The 18,519-nt window shown below is 37.8% G+C and overlaps 1 protein-coding gene across 11 annotated transcripts in view; it reads right to left on the bottom strand.

The window, feature by feature from the left end:
- The window catches only part of LOC127278970 (odorant receptor 22c-like), a 62,921-nt gene that overhangs the window by 16,637 nt on the left and 27,765 nt on the right, over nucleotides 1-18,519 (bottom strand). For 8 of the 11 annotated variants that reach the window (XM_051300970.1, XM_051300972.1, XM_051300978.1 and 5 more), the window contains 4 exons: nucleotides 7,808-7,898; nucleotides 7,064-7,200; nucleotides 6,684-6,816; nucleotides 5,578-5,774 (listed from right to left, as the gene is read on the bottom strand). In XM_051300970.1, coding sequence (XP_051156927.1) covers nucleotides 5,721-5,774; nucleotides 6,684-6,816; nucleotides 7,064-7,200; nucleotides 7,808-7,898 — 415 coding nt within the window. In that variant the 3' untranslated portion in view covers nucleotides 5,578-5,720. The other 3 variants (XR_007842572.1, XM_051300977.1, XM_051300976.1) reach the window with 3 other exon arrangements.

The following is an 18,519-nucleotide window of genomic DNA, read 5'->3' as shown; positions in this document are numbered from 1 at the left end:
AAATATAAAGATTGAAAGAAAATTTTCACACTGCAAAAATTAGTTTAAAATAATCTTCTACTTCATATTTTGAACTAGACGTATTTAAATGTCGACCATAAAATTAAATAATCAATAAATATCAAAATTTAGAATATCTATAAAGAAATACAATTTTCGAAAATGTCTTGTAAAAAAACATGAATTTGCTGTAAATAAATCTATCTAGATCAGATCAAGCTTCGAAAATTGATAAATATAAATCTTAATCATCTTTTCGGTAGTAAATAAAATTAATTCTATTCCCTGACTAACTAAAATTTAATTTTTAACTTCAAAAAAGATGTAATAAATATTAATTTTATCAAATTTTAATAAAAATTTAAAAAAATTTTTGTAAAAAATCATACCTTCCACAAAAAATCTATTAATATTATAAAAATGTTTACTCTACTAACAAGTATTTCTTAATCTCTTCGATATTCTCTAGGGTTAATTATCTCCCCGGCTGAAAAAACTTGTACAAGAAAATGTACAAGTTCTTGTACATGTTCATTAATGAACTTGTACATTTTCTTGTACATGTTCGAGTAATGTTCTTGAACAAGTTCAGCATCCGGAATTGAGACATGTTCTTGTACCAGAACTTGTACAAGATCCTGTACAAGAAGATATACTTGTACAAGAAAATGTACATATTCTTGTACATATTTTTTTGTGCAGGTTTCATATACATTTTCTTGTACCAGATGTGGAACATGTTCTTGTACATGTTCACTTATGTCTTTTAAATTAAAAATTAAAAACTTTAAAGGCTGCGCAGTAGATTTTTTTAAGCCTTTACAGCTGCGCAATAATTTTTAGCATGCATAAGTGAAGATTCTTAATAATTGTAAATATGTACAAGAACATGTACATTTTCTTGTAGAAGTATATTTTCTTATCCAAGATCTTGTACAAGTTCTGGTACAAGAACATGTCTCAATTCCGGATGCTGAACTTGTTTAAGAACATTACTTGAACATGTACAAGAAAATGTACAAGTTCATCTATTTGGCAACTACTTCTTCCATACTTTGTTGAGTTACTTGTTCAATAGCTGGAACTAAATATCTTTCCTGGCGTTTAAATGTGTCTTCACAAAATGGAGGAATATTCATAACTGATAAAAATTTGGCTGTTTGAAAATGTCCTTTTCCGACATGTAAAACACCTACAATATGTAACAGTATAAATGCTACTTATCTAGTACAGCTGTGGTATTAATTGCAACTACTGGATAACCCTTTTCCTTTTCATATTTTTCTCCAGTTGTAACCTCATTCACAAGTAAACATTTATGACAACGAATCGACATTACCGAACCCAAACCTACTTTTCTTTCACCTTCAATAAATTGAAATGAAAGATATTCTCCACATTTTGGATCTTTGCATTTCATTTCATGAGCCATGTGAGCAATATTTACAATTCTATTTCCTTCAGGAAGTCCGTCTTTAAAAGCTGATGGAATACTGTTTATCGTGTTGCTTTCTGCAAATTTTAACCCTTTGTTTTTCTTCTCAGTTTCAGATTTTATATTAGTATGATTCAATTTCTTTTCGGTAATAAATCGACCTTTGTAACGCAATTTCACTTCACTTTTATTTACCGGTACTTTCATGGTTTTATGGAAATTCAACAATTAAATAATAACATATAATAAAAAATTTGAGGTTAGCTGTCAGATCAGGTGTAGGCCCAATCATGTGTTACATATATATATACATACAAAGACCAGTTTTACCAACCTTACATAAACTACGCGACGAGAATGCGACGTTGCCATGATTTCAAGCACTTTTTAAAAAATTTAATTAAATAGAATTTATAATATTTTAGTAACGAGGAAAGCTTATTATTAATTTATACACCTTTTTCTAAACAATTTTTCTATTTAGAAGGACAAGAACCTTTCTTATCAAACGGGAATAGAAACTATCCCCTTAACTCGCACCACCCTCTGGAGAATCCTTAAAATGTTTCAGAACATTATTTGGCAGACATGAAACGTTCTAAAAACCTTTTTAAAACGAACATGGTTTTTGACTACTGGGAATATAAATACAAGTGCATAAATTTCCCTACCAGGACCCTAGCAGTGAATAAAACGCTACGCCCGATCAGGGCCACTAGAAAATGTGGATTTCCTAATCAGGCGCGGCGTTTTAATCCCGCCCGTTCCGGACCATGGTAAAATTTCTGCATGGGTATCTATTTAATGTTTTCTTTATTAAAGACATTTTCTCAAAACTTCTCATAACCTCCCCTGGTTGAGCGCGTTTATGCGCTCCCAGTATGATTAAGAGTCTCAAAGTTGTAATTCGTATTCTTAATATTCGTAGTTGCTTAACTAAAACTTCTAAATACTTTTTAAAGCGAGCTGCGCTATTTTAGTATTAAATCACATTAATGCATCAAATCGCAGGATTAAAATGGATTCAAACTGTTAATACATTTCAACACTTTTGAATGCGACATTTTCTGCACGGGAGAACATTCTATGCAAGCGCTACCCTACTGTAAGTGAGGTACTGGGGAATTGAAACTACGGGCTCAGTACCAATTAGGTGCATTTTGGTACTAAAATGGAACTGGTAAATTTACCTGCGAAAAGGGTCGATTTACCGTTAATACCATCATAAAAGTAAAAGCAAATGGCTTTTTCAATATGTTTAAACTAAAATTTTACACTTATTTCAAAATTATATTTGTTTTTGATGGATTTATGTTATGTTCATACATTATTATGTATATGATATATGTCTTTTGGCAGCTAAATTCAAAACTGATGTCCATTTTTTGTCAAACTTAAGGTATACGAGATAAATTATAACTTTTTTAAACGTAAATATTTTGTAATAAATTTTAGATATTCGTAATCTGGAAAAACAAACGAATCTTAATATATATTTGTTAAACTTGAATTCTTAAAATTACAAATGTTTTAAGCAATAAAACTCGGGTTACAATTAAAATCCTTTAGCAAAGGACCTAAGGTTCTATTGCTCAGGGAGGGGTGGCCATATAATTTCTAAATTAAACGGAAATTTTCTTCAAAGTATTATGTTTTTTTGCTGTTTCACACGCATATCGCAAGTGAAGTTTTGTTGATCTAACATACCTTTAAAACTATTTCAAAGTGAGTGCTGTCCATGGTGTGTGTATAGACTACGTATAGACTACGGGAGTTCAGGTGTCCTCGGCACGACCACATTTCTACATCCCATTTGAGCGTCACTTCTACCGCTATGAGCGGCCATTTTTTTAGTTTCCCTCTCCACATCTCTGCCCACCGAGACCTGTCTTGGCACCAAAGTTTACTTGCCGTACCTCCGGCACACCGATCATGAGTAGTGAAACATTGGAGATTCCTCATTGGCAGAGAGCAGCAATGGAAGTTAAGGCAACAGTGCACGAATTATTGTTTCTCAAACAATTATTATAACCATCTGATTTGTCAAACACAAATAAGAGACTTTGCAATGATAAAAATGACTTCAGCGAAAATACTGCTCCTGTGTCAGAAACATCAACTGTTTTAATCACCAACGACAACTTTAACCCTACTCTTAGATACGAAAAAAATCTAAAAGGCCCTTACACGGTCTTAATTCAACGCGACCCCAAATCCGTTGATTTTCAAAAACATCTCGGCAATATGTCACATGTCTCAGTCGCACAGTTCACTCACTGTTCCCCGGAAAAATTGTTGACATAAATCAAAGCGGTCGCGTCAAAGTAAGAGTCGTCGTTAAATCAGGAGAAGTTGCAAATTAGCTTCTGAATAACTCGAAGCTAAAAGAAAAAGGTTTGATTTTGGTATAATTCCCACAAGTATTCTCACATGTCAAGGTATCATGAATAATGTCGACACTGACATTTCAATGGACGAAATTATTCAACATGGCGAGGTTTTAAGCCCACATGTTAACCAGATAAAAATTTTGCAAGCACGACGCCTAAACAGGAAAACATTCGATGAAATATCTAAGGAAACGAAATACGTCCCATCAAAAACTGTCTTGATCACCGTTCCGGGCACAACTCTCCCTCAGTCCTCCAATTCGGACAAATTGCGAAGCTGTCCTAAAAAACGGCAACAAACACTTTTAATTTTTCGAATTTTCCACAGTTCGGAGAGACCACAGCACCCTCTTTCACTTCACAAAACTCTCAGCACCGTCTTTTTTCAGAAATCACAAACCCAACCTCTCGTCACCAGAAAAATTCGAAAACTCCACCTAACAAATTCGAATGGAAGACAAAGACATTTGCCCTAATAGATTTGCACCTTCCAAATCTCCACTCTCAACACTAGAAAGGTCATCTGTTGACTCCCTCTCTCCATCAAACCCGGAATCAATTTCTTCATTCTTTATCTCTTTGCTCAAATTAAATCTCTTTCCTCTAACCTGACTGTTTACTGTTCAACCCTGAAATCCAAAACAATGGCCAATCTGTCTAAATGAAACCTAATGCAATGGAATCGTCGTGGCGTCTTCAACAAGACACACGAACTTAAAAAATTTCTCACCAATTTGATATTCTTTTGCTCTGTGAATCCTTTTTAAAACTCTATAAAAGAGATAATTTAAATACTCTTAAACAATTTAATATAATTAGACATAATAAAGAAAGGTGGTGGTCTTGTGATAGATGTCACTGCAATTGTCACAGTACTTTCTGGGGTAGCTCCAATGTTTGTTCCAATGCACGAAACCTATACCAAAAATTGGATGATTCAGATCTCATTATTGTGAACAATGGCTCACCCACTCTTGTGGGTCCAACGAACCCTGGTTCGTCCTTGGTCCTCACTCTTATTTCTCCAGACTTATATTTTAAGTCTTATCCATATACCAAGTCATGGCCAAATATATAAGTGTAACGCCAGTATGGGCCAACGTTAACTTTATCACTACTACTTTGTAATAGACACGTGATATCCACAGCATGGACAGCTCCTACCCATGAGGAGTAGCGTTCGCGCATAATTTCTTCCTATGTGGGTATAATTCAATATATTTTTTTAAAAGTATATGATAAAGGCCTTTCTCCAATAGGTTTCTACATGTTTGCATTGCATGACTGATGCGTTGGTTCGCAAGCGCAGTGAAATCATCAAAGCATTGATACCAATTGCGATCAAAAAGTTTGGTTTATGATTTTAAGACACTACATTTTTTACTTATAAATATTAAATAATTAAAATTATTAAAAGACGTCGAGAAATATTTGCATTTAAAATTGTAAAGTTGGAAAACAGAGATAAGAGGAACATAAACCAAACTTTTTGTTCGCGATTGGTATCAATGCTTTGATGACGTCACTGCGCTTACAAATCAACGTGTCAGTAACACAACGCAAACATTTAGGAACATATTGGAGGAAGGCCTTGAAGGAAACCATATTCCGTACATAATAATGCATTTTTTGTAAGTAATACAGCATTTCTTAGAATTTTTTTATATTCTTTTAACAACTAAGGTTGTACAAATTATACTAGATGTAAATTATAGTTTTTATTTCTAATATTTTCATCAAAATTTAAAAATTTTAAAATGAACATGTACAATGCAATGTAATTAAATTGGTTTCTTATTAGCGTATACTACGTTTTTTTCTAAATGTTGTCTAGTAGTAAGGATTACTATTCCAATATTCAAATCATCTTCCAATTCAAGAGTAGAAATTCTATTTTATCCTCGCACAGATATCAATACAGTAAAATATGATAGTGATGTTTGAAGTACCTTTAATCAATTTTATAAAAATTACAAACAATTGTAATTAAAACACTTATTAATTTGCATGTACATGTGAAATTAGTATATTGATATAATTTTTTAAATTTTTTCTTCTATAATAAATGGCTGATTGAATTTCTTTGTACAATTCTCGAAGATCTATACTGCATTAAATATTTCCAAAAAAAGCTTGTATTCACAGTTTTAGAATACCCATATTGCAAATCCCCACGTGGGATCCCATAATAGGTTCCTCTATAAAGACCCTTATGAAATTCCAGGTCCTACATAGGAATCCACACGAAATCCCATGTAAAATCATATAGGAAATTGGGACACGATTTGGTGTTTGATTTCATGTGGGAATTTATAATTTTGGTTTTAGATAGAAACCTATGTGAATTCTTACATTATTTTTTATAATTTTTCTGGCATATTATTTTTGTCAATTTCCTTTATAATTGTGCACATCAAATCTTATAAAAAATATCATGTCAAATAAAAATATATAAAATTATGAAAGAAATCAACATAGGGAATTGACAAAAATAATATGCCAGAAAAATTATAGGAAATAATGTAGAAATTCACATATGTTTCTATATAGAAACAAAATCATAAATTCCTACATGAAATCATACACCAAATTGTGTTCCAATTTCATATATGATTTACATGGGATCCCATTTGGATTCCTATATGGAACCTGGGGTTTCATAAGGGTTTTTATAGAGGAAACTATATGGGATCATATATATGATCCCACGGGGGAATTTTGAATACGGACGAGATTGTGTTATAACCAAAGATTTTTATAATTATTGATTGAAAAAAGGTAGTCATATGGTGCAGATTAAGAAATTAGCAGAATTTATATACTGCATCACAATAATTTATATATTTTAATTTAATTACCTTCGTAAAAAACTGAAGTGATGGAATAAATATTTTTCCAACGATAAATGTAGTTGGTTGAGATCCTCTTTTCATTATTAGGAGTAACATTTTTTTTGTTTCAGTAGACAGATAATACCAATCTGTATTGTATCTAATATAATCAATGTTTAATTTTATAAACTTTGTTTGTGAGAGCACAGTAAGATGAAGATAATACATAGAATCAAACACCGCTTTTTCTATCTTATCTAAGAGTGTCGCTACTAAACCACTCTGCTATATGAATATTAAGTGTTACTTAGGCAAAGTTAGAATCTATGTATAGTACAAATTAATGTTTTGATCTTTGTACTTTATTTCGTTAAAAAATAATATTAAATGATTAAAATAAGTTGTACATGTAGATAGGAAGACTAAGACTGCTATCCAGTAACTGCTGAGGTGGCAGAGTTAAAAGAAAAATATGAAACACTTGACACATTGTGTAAAATCCGAATCTTATGGCTTCCTCGGGATTATTCTTACTCATGACACTCTGAATCACATTATAATATTGAAGATTAAAGTGTAGACTAATATTTTTTTCAATAACACCTTGCGTCAAAACCTCGTCTTAGAAGCAGTTTTTATATCATACTACGGTTTAAAATCGGGGAAATCTACTTTTAATCCGTCAGCAGTCGCGTTATTTTTAGTTTCTCACTCGCACTACAACAGCGCTCTATAGGTTGAGTAGTGTTGCGTGAGATTTTTCTTACGGCACGGCCGCTCATTGTACTCATGAGTGTCAAAATAATTATTTACATACTTTGATTTTGTGTTTGTACTGTCGGGGGGGGGCCTTCCCTGGGTTCCACGGAGGGGGGTAAGTCCCACGAACTCCCTGCGCGTACAATTCTTACATATTAGTACACCGACATTTAGTGACAACAAAGAATCTCGGTTTTGACACAAAATGTATATAGAAAAGAGTTTGTGCAACGCGGGTGCATTGTAGGGTAATCTCGACTCATGTGATTACCATACTGGCTTCACTCGTGCGGTAAACTTCACACGGGTCTTGCTTCACGAACAAATGCGTTTTTGTTGAACAAATAACTATTAAACATTAGCTTATTGATAAAGTTATTTTAACTTAATACCTGGACACCTGTGATGCTTAAATCTATTATACTGAGCCCAAATACGAAAAGATAAGCAGTTGAAAAAACTGACTGGACATCATTAACATATCTCGAAAAGTAAAATACATTTTTATTAATGTAAATCAAATAGTTTGTTATTCTTCTTTTTGTATTTAATGTAATTTTACACATATGTGACGCTCCAAGAGAGAAGGGACCTATCCTCGAAATAACATTAGGCTCAGTTTTCCGTGCACCGTACATGAAAACTAAGCCTAATATTATTTCGGAGATAGGTCCCTTCTCTCGTGGAGCGTCACATATTATTTCTTCTCAGAAAAAGTTATTTCACTTAAGGGATTAAACCACTGTGAAATTTTTAAAAAATCGAAAAATATTTTTTTGATAAAAATGTGCCATAGGGTGTTAGGAATGAGAAATAATAATTATTATAGAGGAAAAATATTTTTAAAAGCTTAAATTTTACATCGACGCGGTGCCGGATATACGGTTCTGTATATCATAGAGACATACGTTTACGCGTTTTTCTCAAAACCAAGTTTTTCAAACTGGCCGTCCAGTAAAAAAGGAATTATTGAGCAAGCCGTTTTGCTCAATTGTCCAAATGACATCTGGACAATTGGACTGCTTGCTCAATCCTCCAATGCATTAGACCACCATTAGACCCAATCAACCAACAGATATTTAGAGGCTACGCAAAGGAAAAATTGACTTAACTTTATTTAAAACTTAAAAACATTAATAAAAACAGATAAATGAAGAGCTCCACGGAATAGCGATCTATGGCACAATTGAAAAGCTTGGTTATGAGCTTTCAAAAAATATAAAAATTTTATAAATTAATAGCTGTAAGCGAATTATTGTAACTAATAGAATTAATAATAGTTACCAAAAGTGTAATAAATAACAATTTACATATACATACTTATTATAAATTTCATGAAAATTTACGTTTTTTGAAAGCTCATAACCAAACTTTTCAATTGTGCCATAGATCGTTATTCCGTTTTTTTGGTTACTGTTCATGTAATTCTGCAGGTAAAAGTATATTTCTTTACCGACACTGAATATTTATTAATTGAAAATTTCTTTTCTTGAAGAAGGAAACAGTTGAATTTATTTTATTTTAACGTAATCACTTTATTTAAAGTTCTTTTCATACTAATTATGTTTCCTTCTTCAAAAATAGAAATTTTCAATTGGTAAATAACAATAGTTGGTAACAAAAGTTTTTTTATACCCACAGAATCACATGCACAGTGTTGCACCGTCAACAAAAAAATAAGATTTCATGAAACTCTTTGTCGTTGCCTATTACAGATACTTTCATACTTTATTTACACTGTAAAAAGAAGGTACTAAGACAGTACCGATTTTAGGTATCAAAATAGAACCAAATAACAATTTAGTACCTAAAGTCAGTATTAAATTAATACCTTTCTTTTTACAGTGTATCAATATTTATCTATTTTTATTAATTTTTTTTAAGTTTTATATACAGTTAAGTCAATTTTTCCTTTGCGAAACCTCTAAATATGTGTAGGTTGATTAGGCCTAATGCATTGGATGATTGAGCAAGCAGTCCAATTGTCCAGATGTCGTTTGGACAAATAAGCAGACAGCTTGCTCTATTATCCAAACGGCTTGCTCAATAATTCCTTTTTTTACTGGGTGGTAACTTTCCTCGTACAATTTTTGACCAAATCAGATAAAAATTTGTTTACAGCTTCAAGATAACATTCTTGTTGGAAGTACTTAAAGGTTTTATTTTTTATCAAAAAAGTTTTTTTTATTAACAATTTTGTACCGATTTTTTTACCAAAAAACTCGAAATTTTTATCAAACACGTGCCTTTTTCACAAAAATCGGTTTTTTCAAAATCCTTTACGTACTTGTATAGATTTTGTATGTGATTTTGTATGTATCATTTTTGTGAACACGATATCTTTAACAGGTTTTAATGAATTTGGATAAAATTTGGTAGGCTTATTTATCACATTAATCTCTCAAAAATGACGAGAGGATTTTTAAAAATAAGGTAAATGCACTAGTAATCGTCATCTTGAGCCGAATTGACAACTTTAATTGTGTATTAAACAATGTTAAACGGTATTTCTAAACTAATAATTAATATTTAAGAATAAATTAAAGTCTAAAGAAGCATAATTAACTCTTGTTTTTTAAAAATAGTATTATTGTTAATAATTACTTACAAATAAAGTTCGTAACATGCAAATGTGTTAGTTATCGGCAAGGATGAAAACTAATTGCCTTAGTGATCGTCAAGTAAAAGCATTAGTAATCGGCAGTAATATTAAAATATGAAAACAAACTTTTTAAATTGATTTCTTTATAACGAGGCATTCGTTATACGAACGAAATATTGCTTCCGTTCGTCGAGATTTGTAATATTATTTTGAGGGCCTTTTTGGAAAGATGTGTTTTGTGGGACAGAACGAATATTAATGAGTCGCGCAGGCGTGATTCCGAAGGGTTGCGAATTTGGTCGGCGACGTCCGAATTTCCCCCTTACAGGTGGTTGTTGCGTCGGAGTGACGGAGAACGAGAGATGGATTTTCCAAGCTGCGAGACAAGGACCGGACAAGGAAGAAGGACCTTAGCGCGCAGTGGCGATCGAGTCCAGCACTATTCATTCGACAATCAATCAGGCGACACGTTTTCCCTGCAGGCCGCGGATCGCGAGTGGTCCATATAATTTTGATTGATAGTTTAATTATTGTTGACTGTGATTTACTTATTTTTTAATAAAGAATTATACTCGTGTGAATCAGTGTTTAACTGGGAGTTGGCGTAATTATTAATTACAGATTGCGGAGATTTTGCTGTTGAAGACATCGTGGGTAAGTGTTGGCTTCCCTTAGGTTCATTGGTCTCGCCGTTTTGCATCGTCGGTTTTGTTTGGCGGAATCTCCCCAGAGAGAACGAGGTTTCGAGATAGGTTTTTCTTAATAGTAATTATCAACGACGCGCTAGATGCGCAATATTAATTTATTTAAAAAGCACGTCGCGAATTGGCGCCCAACGTGGGGCAGCCGCCAAACAGTGAGACAAACAAACCAAATTATTTAAATATTGGAGGCATATTTGTTGTGAAAATTTTTCCTTTGTGTGTGGGGACTAATATTTTGGGGAGTGTAAAAATCGTTGGAAAATACCAGGGCCATGGAATTAAATTGCCATGTGCACGGAAGTGACGTCATTTGCCGGTAGAAAAATGGCGACGAGCGAAGCCGTCGAAATTACAATGCCGCGCAAAATTTGAGGAGAGAGTGAGAGGGGGTAGCATCATATTTTCTGACAGGAGAGTGGGGAAAGGCTGGAACAATCGCGATTGTCGAAGCGAACAGCGAACAAGGGGTGTTGTATGTGATTTTGAGTATTTATTTTTACAATTTGGACAGCATTTTTGCTGAGAATTCAAAAGAATTAAAAAGGTGTTTCTTTAGATTTTCTTTTTGAGTTTGTGAGACCGGCGGTAAAATAGTGCGTATATTTATTATTTTTTTTGTTGAAAGGGATTAGTAGCGTGGTGTAATAGTGAGTGTGAACAGCGAATTTATCATTTCCGTTGGCGTGGTGACGCCACGTTAAATTTTCAGGCGTTGAGGATTTAGACGCGGGAAACGATTATTTCTTTTCTTTTTATTGTGGTTTTATATGAAATCGAACACAGTTATTTTAGTTTTTTTAGGCCTGTGTAGATTTCTTTAAACTTTTATTTATTCTGTTGGGGGAATAAATAAGCGAGAGATAGTGAGTGGAGTTATTTAATTTTTTTTTTTGGTTTTTCCTTCGTGGCGTTGCTCGTAGTGAAAAATTAATTTTAATTTTAGTAGTTAAACCGTGTTAATTTAAGAGCGCTGAATTTGATAATTCAGACATGGCGATGCTGTCTTATCGCCAGCATTTGGCTCTACTTCTAGAGGATGAGGATGCGAAAGCGATTTGGGTGAATATTTTGCGTACCCCAATTCGGGAAGTGAGTTCTGAATTGGAGAACCAGGGGTGCAGCGCGAGAGGCACTAATCAAGTGATTCGCGAACGATTATGGCGTCTACGGACGAAAATGTTGTTCGGTGAAAAACTGTATGTGACTTGGTACAGTAATTTCGACATGGCGGACTCAGAACAAACCTTTCTGTGTGAGGCTTTCATGCCTATGGAAAGGAATGAGTCCAGTAAATCAAATCCTGAGGTTAGATTCGTGGTAGATACAGAGGGCGTACTAGGCGAGGGGTTCCAAGCGGACAATTTGGCCATACGAAACAATTCTCCAGTCGCAAGAGAAAATCTTTCGTATGAGGAAACAAGTGGTCAGTGCACACAAGGGGTGTACACTTCTCTGACCACGGTAGGAATTTGTACAGTCACCGCCAGTGCTGTGCCAGTCTCAACTACAGTTGTGACGTGTATGGCAGGATCAACAGGGGGAGGTAATACAAATGTTGTGTGGTCGACGCCCTCAGGGGTTTGTACTCCGGCTGCCACACCAAGTTCTTGGCGAGTTCAACAAGTCAACACCGGGATGCATATTGGCCCAGGGTTAAGAGCAATTTGGGAGCAAAATCAGAACATGGAGGTTAACTGGCTGCCTTCTCAATTGCAGTCGTTTGGTCAAGCACCCCAACCGATGGGTGTACCGTCAGAATATGACTCATTGTCAGGGGTGACAACTAGTGCAATTCCAAAGAGACAGGGTCCTCAATCATTGGGGCCAAACCAGATATTTCCTATTTCGGAAAACACGATAGAGGAAATGTCGGAGATTGTACGAGGACTGCGGAAGGTCTTAAATGCTCCTGAAGCAATGGAGTGGAGTAGTAGGGCACAAGGTTTACCTACTCCTCAAGTCAATAAGTCGAAGTCAGTGGGACACGCTGCCGTGAGCGGAAGTAATTCCGGATCAATGCGTGGGGCAGAGAGACATCCGACTGAGGGTGATAAGTCGTCAAGAGGTGGAAAAAAATTTCCCTTGCGATTGACATTCCAATCTGAAGGAACATTAAGTTTTTAGCTACGGAGAAGGAGGATCCGGAAGAGTTTCTGGAGCTGCTTCATGATTGCAAAGAATGCAATGATCTCACCGATCAACAGATTTTCATGGCTGTACCTAGCGTACTACGTCAGTCCGCCAGTAGGTGGTATAGGCTCACACGAGATGAGATGGGCTCTTGGAGAACTTTCAAGAAGTTGTTCTTGAGAGAATTCGCTGTGTCATTGGACGATGCGGACGTATGGGACGAACTCAAAGCTCGTACACATGCCAAAGGTGAGCGGATTTCTACCTACATCATGAAATTGAAGATTATTGCGGATCATATGAAGAGACCGATATCTGAGGATATATTGTTGAGAACAATTTTTAGAGGGTTGACTCCGGACTATCGAAGGTACATCGCAGTGTTTGAGGTCGATTCGATAGGGGATTTGGAAACCATATTAAGGCGCTACGAGCGGATAAGGGACCTTAATAAAAGATATGCCCCACCACCGCCAAAGGAGAAAATGCTTTTTCCTTCAGCGGTCCCAAAGGGTACAATTAAAGGCCACAAAGTTGATGCTTTGTTGGAAGGTTCGTCTTTAGAGTCTGGGACCGAAATGAGGGATAAAAAGGATGTCAAAAGGAAGTCCAAGGAGAAAAAGAAGAAAGAGTCTAACAAAGGGATAGAAGAATCAGTGGATGCGATGGGAATGAGAGGCGGTCCAGTGCGTGTTCTTGATTTGGGGCGTCAACAGGACAATAATAAAATTGTCCGAGAGCAGCGAAGGGTGCAAGAGATTCCTAAAACTTTTGCCCAGGTCGTTGCACAGAATGTTCCAAGTGTTGTTGTCGGTGGTCAACCAAGTGGGAGTGTCCCACGAGCACCGTGAAAACCTAGAGGTGTCCCTAACCCGGCGTCAACAGGGCAACAACCTTTTCTTAGAGCTTGTAATATATGCCAAGTGGTGGGACACAGAGCAGCGCAGTGTCCCAGTCGTGTCTGTTTTAGCTGTCGGGGTGAAGGACATTTCTCGGCAGAGTGTACCAATAGGTTACCAAGAACACCGAATGTGTTTATGTCAGGTTTGTGGGACTAAAGAGGTAATATTTACCCAATGTCCAAACTGCGTTTATGCAAGAGAGCTGTTGGGAAACGCGAAAGTTTGGGGACAAGGTGTCCTTTCCCCCCAATTCCAATAACCACGGGGCTGAAGGAAAATCAATCAGAGTTTTACTTCAGAGTGCAGCCAATGCAATACAAGAGTGATGAGCTGGGGGAACAAGACAGTGTGGCGGTCGAAAGACCAGAACATGGGGAGAAAATGACCAAGTTGAGTCAAAGAGTCAAGAAGAGGGTAACATGGGAGGTTACTGGTGGAACTAGTGGCCGTCCTATTCGCGTGTCCGAAAGGACCGATCAGGACGAGAATATTCCTACAGAGTATAGTGTGATAGGAAATATGGGAGAAAGAACTAACGGAATTTTGATGGGAGAAGGGATAGTGTGTCCCAAAAATTATGAAAGGACAATTAGTGCTGACTTTGATCTAGCACGTATAGTCCTGGGGAGGAGGGAAGCTACAAGTAGTGCAGCTGAACCTCCAGTTGCAAATGAGGCCGTAGATGGGACTAACGTAGATAACCGCTACTTCTTATAGGTAATTATCGCGGATCAACCGTACATGGCACTGTTTGATACAGGCCCGATGGTCTCATTAGTGGGTCCACATTTGGCTGAAAAATTTAGAGAGCGATTGGAAGCAGCTGATTCGGCTATCCAAAGTGCAATCGGTGGTTCTACCAAAACTTTGGGTAAGTTACGCCTGTGGCTTACAATAGATGGATGTTCACAATCTTTCGAGCTGAAAGCAATAAGTGCATTAATCCAAGATCTTATATTGGGAATGGATTTTTGCAAGGACATGGACATGGACGTCCAGCTTGGAAAGGGCCTTTGGCGTATCAGCGGTAAAGAGTGGCATGAATTCGCAACACAAAGAGATGATAAAAAGGGTGGAGATATTTTTGCAGAGTGTGTGGGAATATCTGAGTTAACTTTTGATCAGCAGAAACTAATTCAAGGTCTAGTGGACGAATTGGTTTTACCTCAAGGCACCGAACATGGTATGACGTCATTGACGGAACACCATATTAGGTTGATTGACCCTACACCGGTCAAACACAGACCCAGGAGGATGTCACCAATAATCCTTGATTGGTTGATCAATGAAGTTAAAAAATTGTTGGACCAGGGAATAATCGAAGCAGCTGACAGTGATTGGAGTACGGCACCGGTAGTGGTGAAAAAGAGTGATGGCTCACTTCGGCTCTGTTTTGATTACAGAGACGTTAATAAGGTCACGATCAGGGACGCATATCCAATTCCAACATCAAGTACCAATGTCGGAAGAGAGCAAAAAGATTACGGCTTTCTCTGTTCCAGGATTGGGCCTGTTCCAATTTAAACCGATGCCATTTGGGTTGACTAATGCTCCTATGACGTTTCAGCGGTTGGTAGATTCGTTATTTGGCCCACAATTTGAACCTGTGGTGTTCGGCTACCTTGATGATATAATCATAGTAACTGACGATTTCGAGGAACATCTTCATTGGCTAGAGATAGTTCTACAGAAATTGGCCACGGCGGGTTTAGTGGTGAACCCAGAAAAATGTGAATTTGGGTGTTCACGAGTTACTTATTTGGGATATGTTTTGGACAAAGATGGACTGAGACCAGATCCTGATAAGATTGCTCCTATGTTGGAGTATCCAGTCCCTAACAATATCAAGCAACTTCGTCGCTTTTTGGGGATGGTGGGGTGGTATTCTCGCTTCATTGAGAACGATAGCGAGTTAAAAATACCACTGTTACGGCTACTCCATAAAGGAAAAATTTGGGAGTGGGGTGAAGAGCAAGAAGAAGCGTTTTAAAAATTGAAACAGAAACTGGTCTCAGCACAGGTACTGGCACGGCCCGATTTCACGAAACCTTTCACCATATAGTGCGATGCTAGTGATACAGCCGTTGGGTAGGTTCTTACTCAAGAATCAGACGATGGAGAACATCCTATTGTTTACGCTAATAAGGCGTTATCAGCGGCGGAACGTAATTATAGCGTTATCGAGAGGGAATGCTTGGCATTAATATGGGCCATTAAAAAATTCAGTCCATATATAGAAGGGTCGAGATTCAAGGCAATCACAGATCACAGTGCTCTACGATGGCTGAGAAGTCTCAAAGACCCATCAGGACGATTGGCTCGCTGGGCACTCGAAATGCAACAGTGGGATTTCGACATTGTACATAGACGAGGGGTGAATCATCACGTACCCGACGCATTGTCTCGCATGTTCGAGATTGACGTCGATGAGGTATCAGCGTTCGAAACTATCACTGATCCATGGTATGTGAAACGCAGGAAGTTAGTTGAGAAATTTCCTCAACGTTTTCCAGGCTGGTTGGTTGAGAACAATAGATTATATCGGCACAGAAGCGATCCATTGTTACTCCCAATTACAGGTGAAGAAGAAGGCTGGAAATTAGTGGTTCCGTCAGAGTACAGAGAAAAGATCATGCAAACTGCTCATGCAGAAATTTCGGCTGGTCATTTAGGTGTTGAGAAAACCTACCATAGGGTAGCTTTTGAGTACTATTGGCCAGGTATTTGGCACGATGTTCGCGAGTTTATAAAGGAGTATCCTGAGTGCCAACGATATAAAGTGTCACAAGAGAAACCTCTTGGATTGATGGGCCAGCGGATTGTGGAACGACCTTGGATAGTAGTTGCAGCTGATTGCATGGAATTCCCACCAAGCAAAAATCAATGCCAATACCTGGTCGTATTCCAAGATCTTTTCTCACGTTGGGTGGAGGTTAAGCCTCTAAGGACGGCTGATGGTTGTTCAATAGTAAGGGCGTTTGAAGAGTTAATACTCTTCTGATGGGGTGCTCCGGATTTCTTGTTGACGGACAACGGCAAGGAATTCGATAGTAAGTTTCTTAAGACCACGTTGGAAGGTTATGGTGTGAAACACTTCACGACTCCGCCATATCATCCTCAGGCCAATCCGGTTGAGAGAAGCAATCGTACTCTCAAAACCATGATTACGACCTTCGTTGGATCGGATCACCGAGATTGGGACAAGCACGTTCATGAATATCGTCAGGCGATGAACACTGCGGTGCAAGCTACGACTAAAGTGTCACCGGCCTTTTTAAATTTTGGTCGTCAACCCCAGCAGGTTAAAAGTCTACGTAAGGAGGTCGAGAATAAGAATCAAGTTCAGCGTATAGATCCGGAAGTGTGTATTGACCGGATGAGGCGTTTGGATGCGTTTAGAGATCTTGTATCTCGATTTATCGAGGAAGAAAGGGGTAAACAAACCGAGCGTTACAATCGTAACAAGCGCGAGGCGACATTTAACTTGGGCGATCAAGTATTACGTAGGGTGCATAAATTATCTAATGCGGGTCAAAGGTTCTCAGCCAAGTTGGCGCCGAGATACGACGGACCGTTCAAGATTATGAAAATTCTTTCTCCGTCCGTATACGAGTTAGAAGCGGGTGATAAACGTCGTTTAAGTAAAATTCATGTGTCAGATTTGAAGCGATATGTGCAGCAAGGCCGAGAATTCCTCGAGTGGACCCGTTAGTGGAAGGATATTTAAAAGGAACATGTGGCGCAGTTCCCCAAACAACAAACGTGGCTGGTCAGGACGGAACCAAGTACCCATCCGACCGATCTCGAAATTTCCTTTGTCTTTGGCCAGATGTTCTCGGGATGGATTATCCGAGATTTATAAGAAAGCGGCTAGAGCGGAAGTCGAACGGAGGCACCGTGAAAGTATGCGTAAGGTTTCCGTAGAAACACGAGTGGAGGTGTCAGCGTTGGCAGGCCCGTCTTCTGTGACGGTGACATCGGAAAAGGGGGCCATCCCAAAGGTGACTGCAGATCCTTTGCCAGGCATCAGGCGAAAAAAGGGTGAAAGTAAGCAAACATATAAGAGCAGGTTGGCAGTTCATGATCTGGATGCGATGCTTCATATGAATAAAGAGGATGAAAAACGTCTGGCAGAGATGAGGCAGCAGTAGTACGACGAAGTATGGGCCAGGAGCAAGTCTCAATTGAACATTACGGATTATGAAAGAACCGTTGATTCGGATTCAACCATTGAGTCACGTCCTGACCTACCGGATGAAGTGGTGGTACCCCCAAACCCTCAAAGCCTGTGGAAACAGTGGAGCGACAGCAGAGGCACAGATTCAAAGGACCATTGGTCCTGACCACGGGTCTGATGTTTAACGGATTGGATCCCATACCAACCGATCCGCTGTTGAACCCTCCGATGAGAGCGTGCTTTAATTGTTGGCAGCGGGGTCACAAATCCGTGATGTGTCCAATGCCTTTGGATAGCTATTGCAGAAATTGTGGCCGCCATGGGGTGAGAATTGAAGACTGTCCGCGTTGTGGACGTATTTTCAAGACTAGGCAGGGAGTGAAACCTGTTACAAGGCCTCCCACAGTGGAGAGAAAAATGGAGCCAAAACTAACCAAACGGAGTCCAGTTGCATCAGGGTTGAAGAATGTTACAGCTCAAGGCCCGGTTGTGGAAAAATTGCCGGCGGTTCCATCAGGAACGGCTGGAGCAACCCAGGTTGTTCCTACTTCTGTGATGGAAATGGTTAAGGGACCAAGGGAACTCGACC

Source organism: Leptopilina boulardi, unplaced genomic scaffold, assembly GCF_019393585.1.
Source record: "Leptopilina boulardi isolate dan_hultmark-lab unplaced genomic scaffold, ZJU_Lbou_2.1 LbouV2_213, whole genome shotgun sequence".
Lineage (NCBI taxonomy): Eukaryota > Metazoa > Arthropoda > Insecta > Hymenoptera > Figitidae > Leptopilina > Leptopilina boulardi.
Note: the sequence above shows the minus strand (reverse complement) of the source record. Positions and strands in the feature narration are given on the sequence as shown.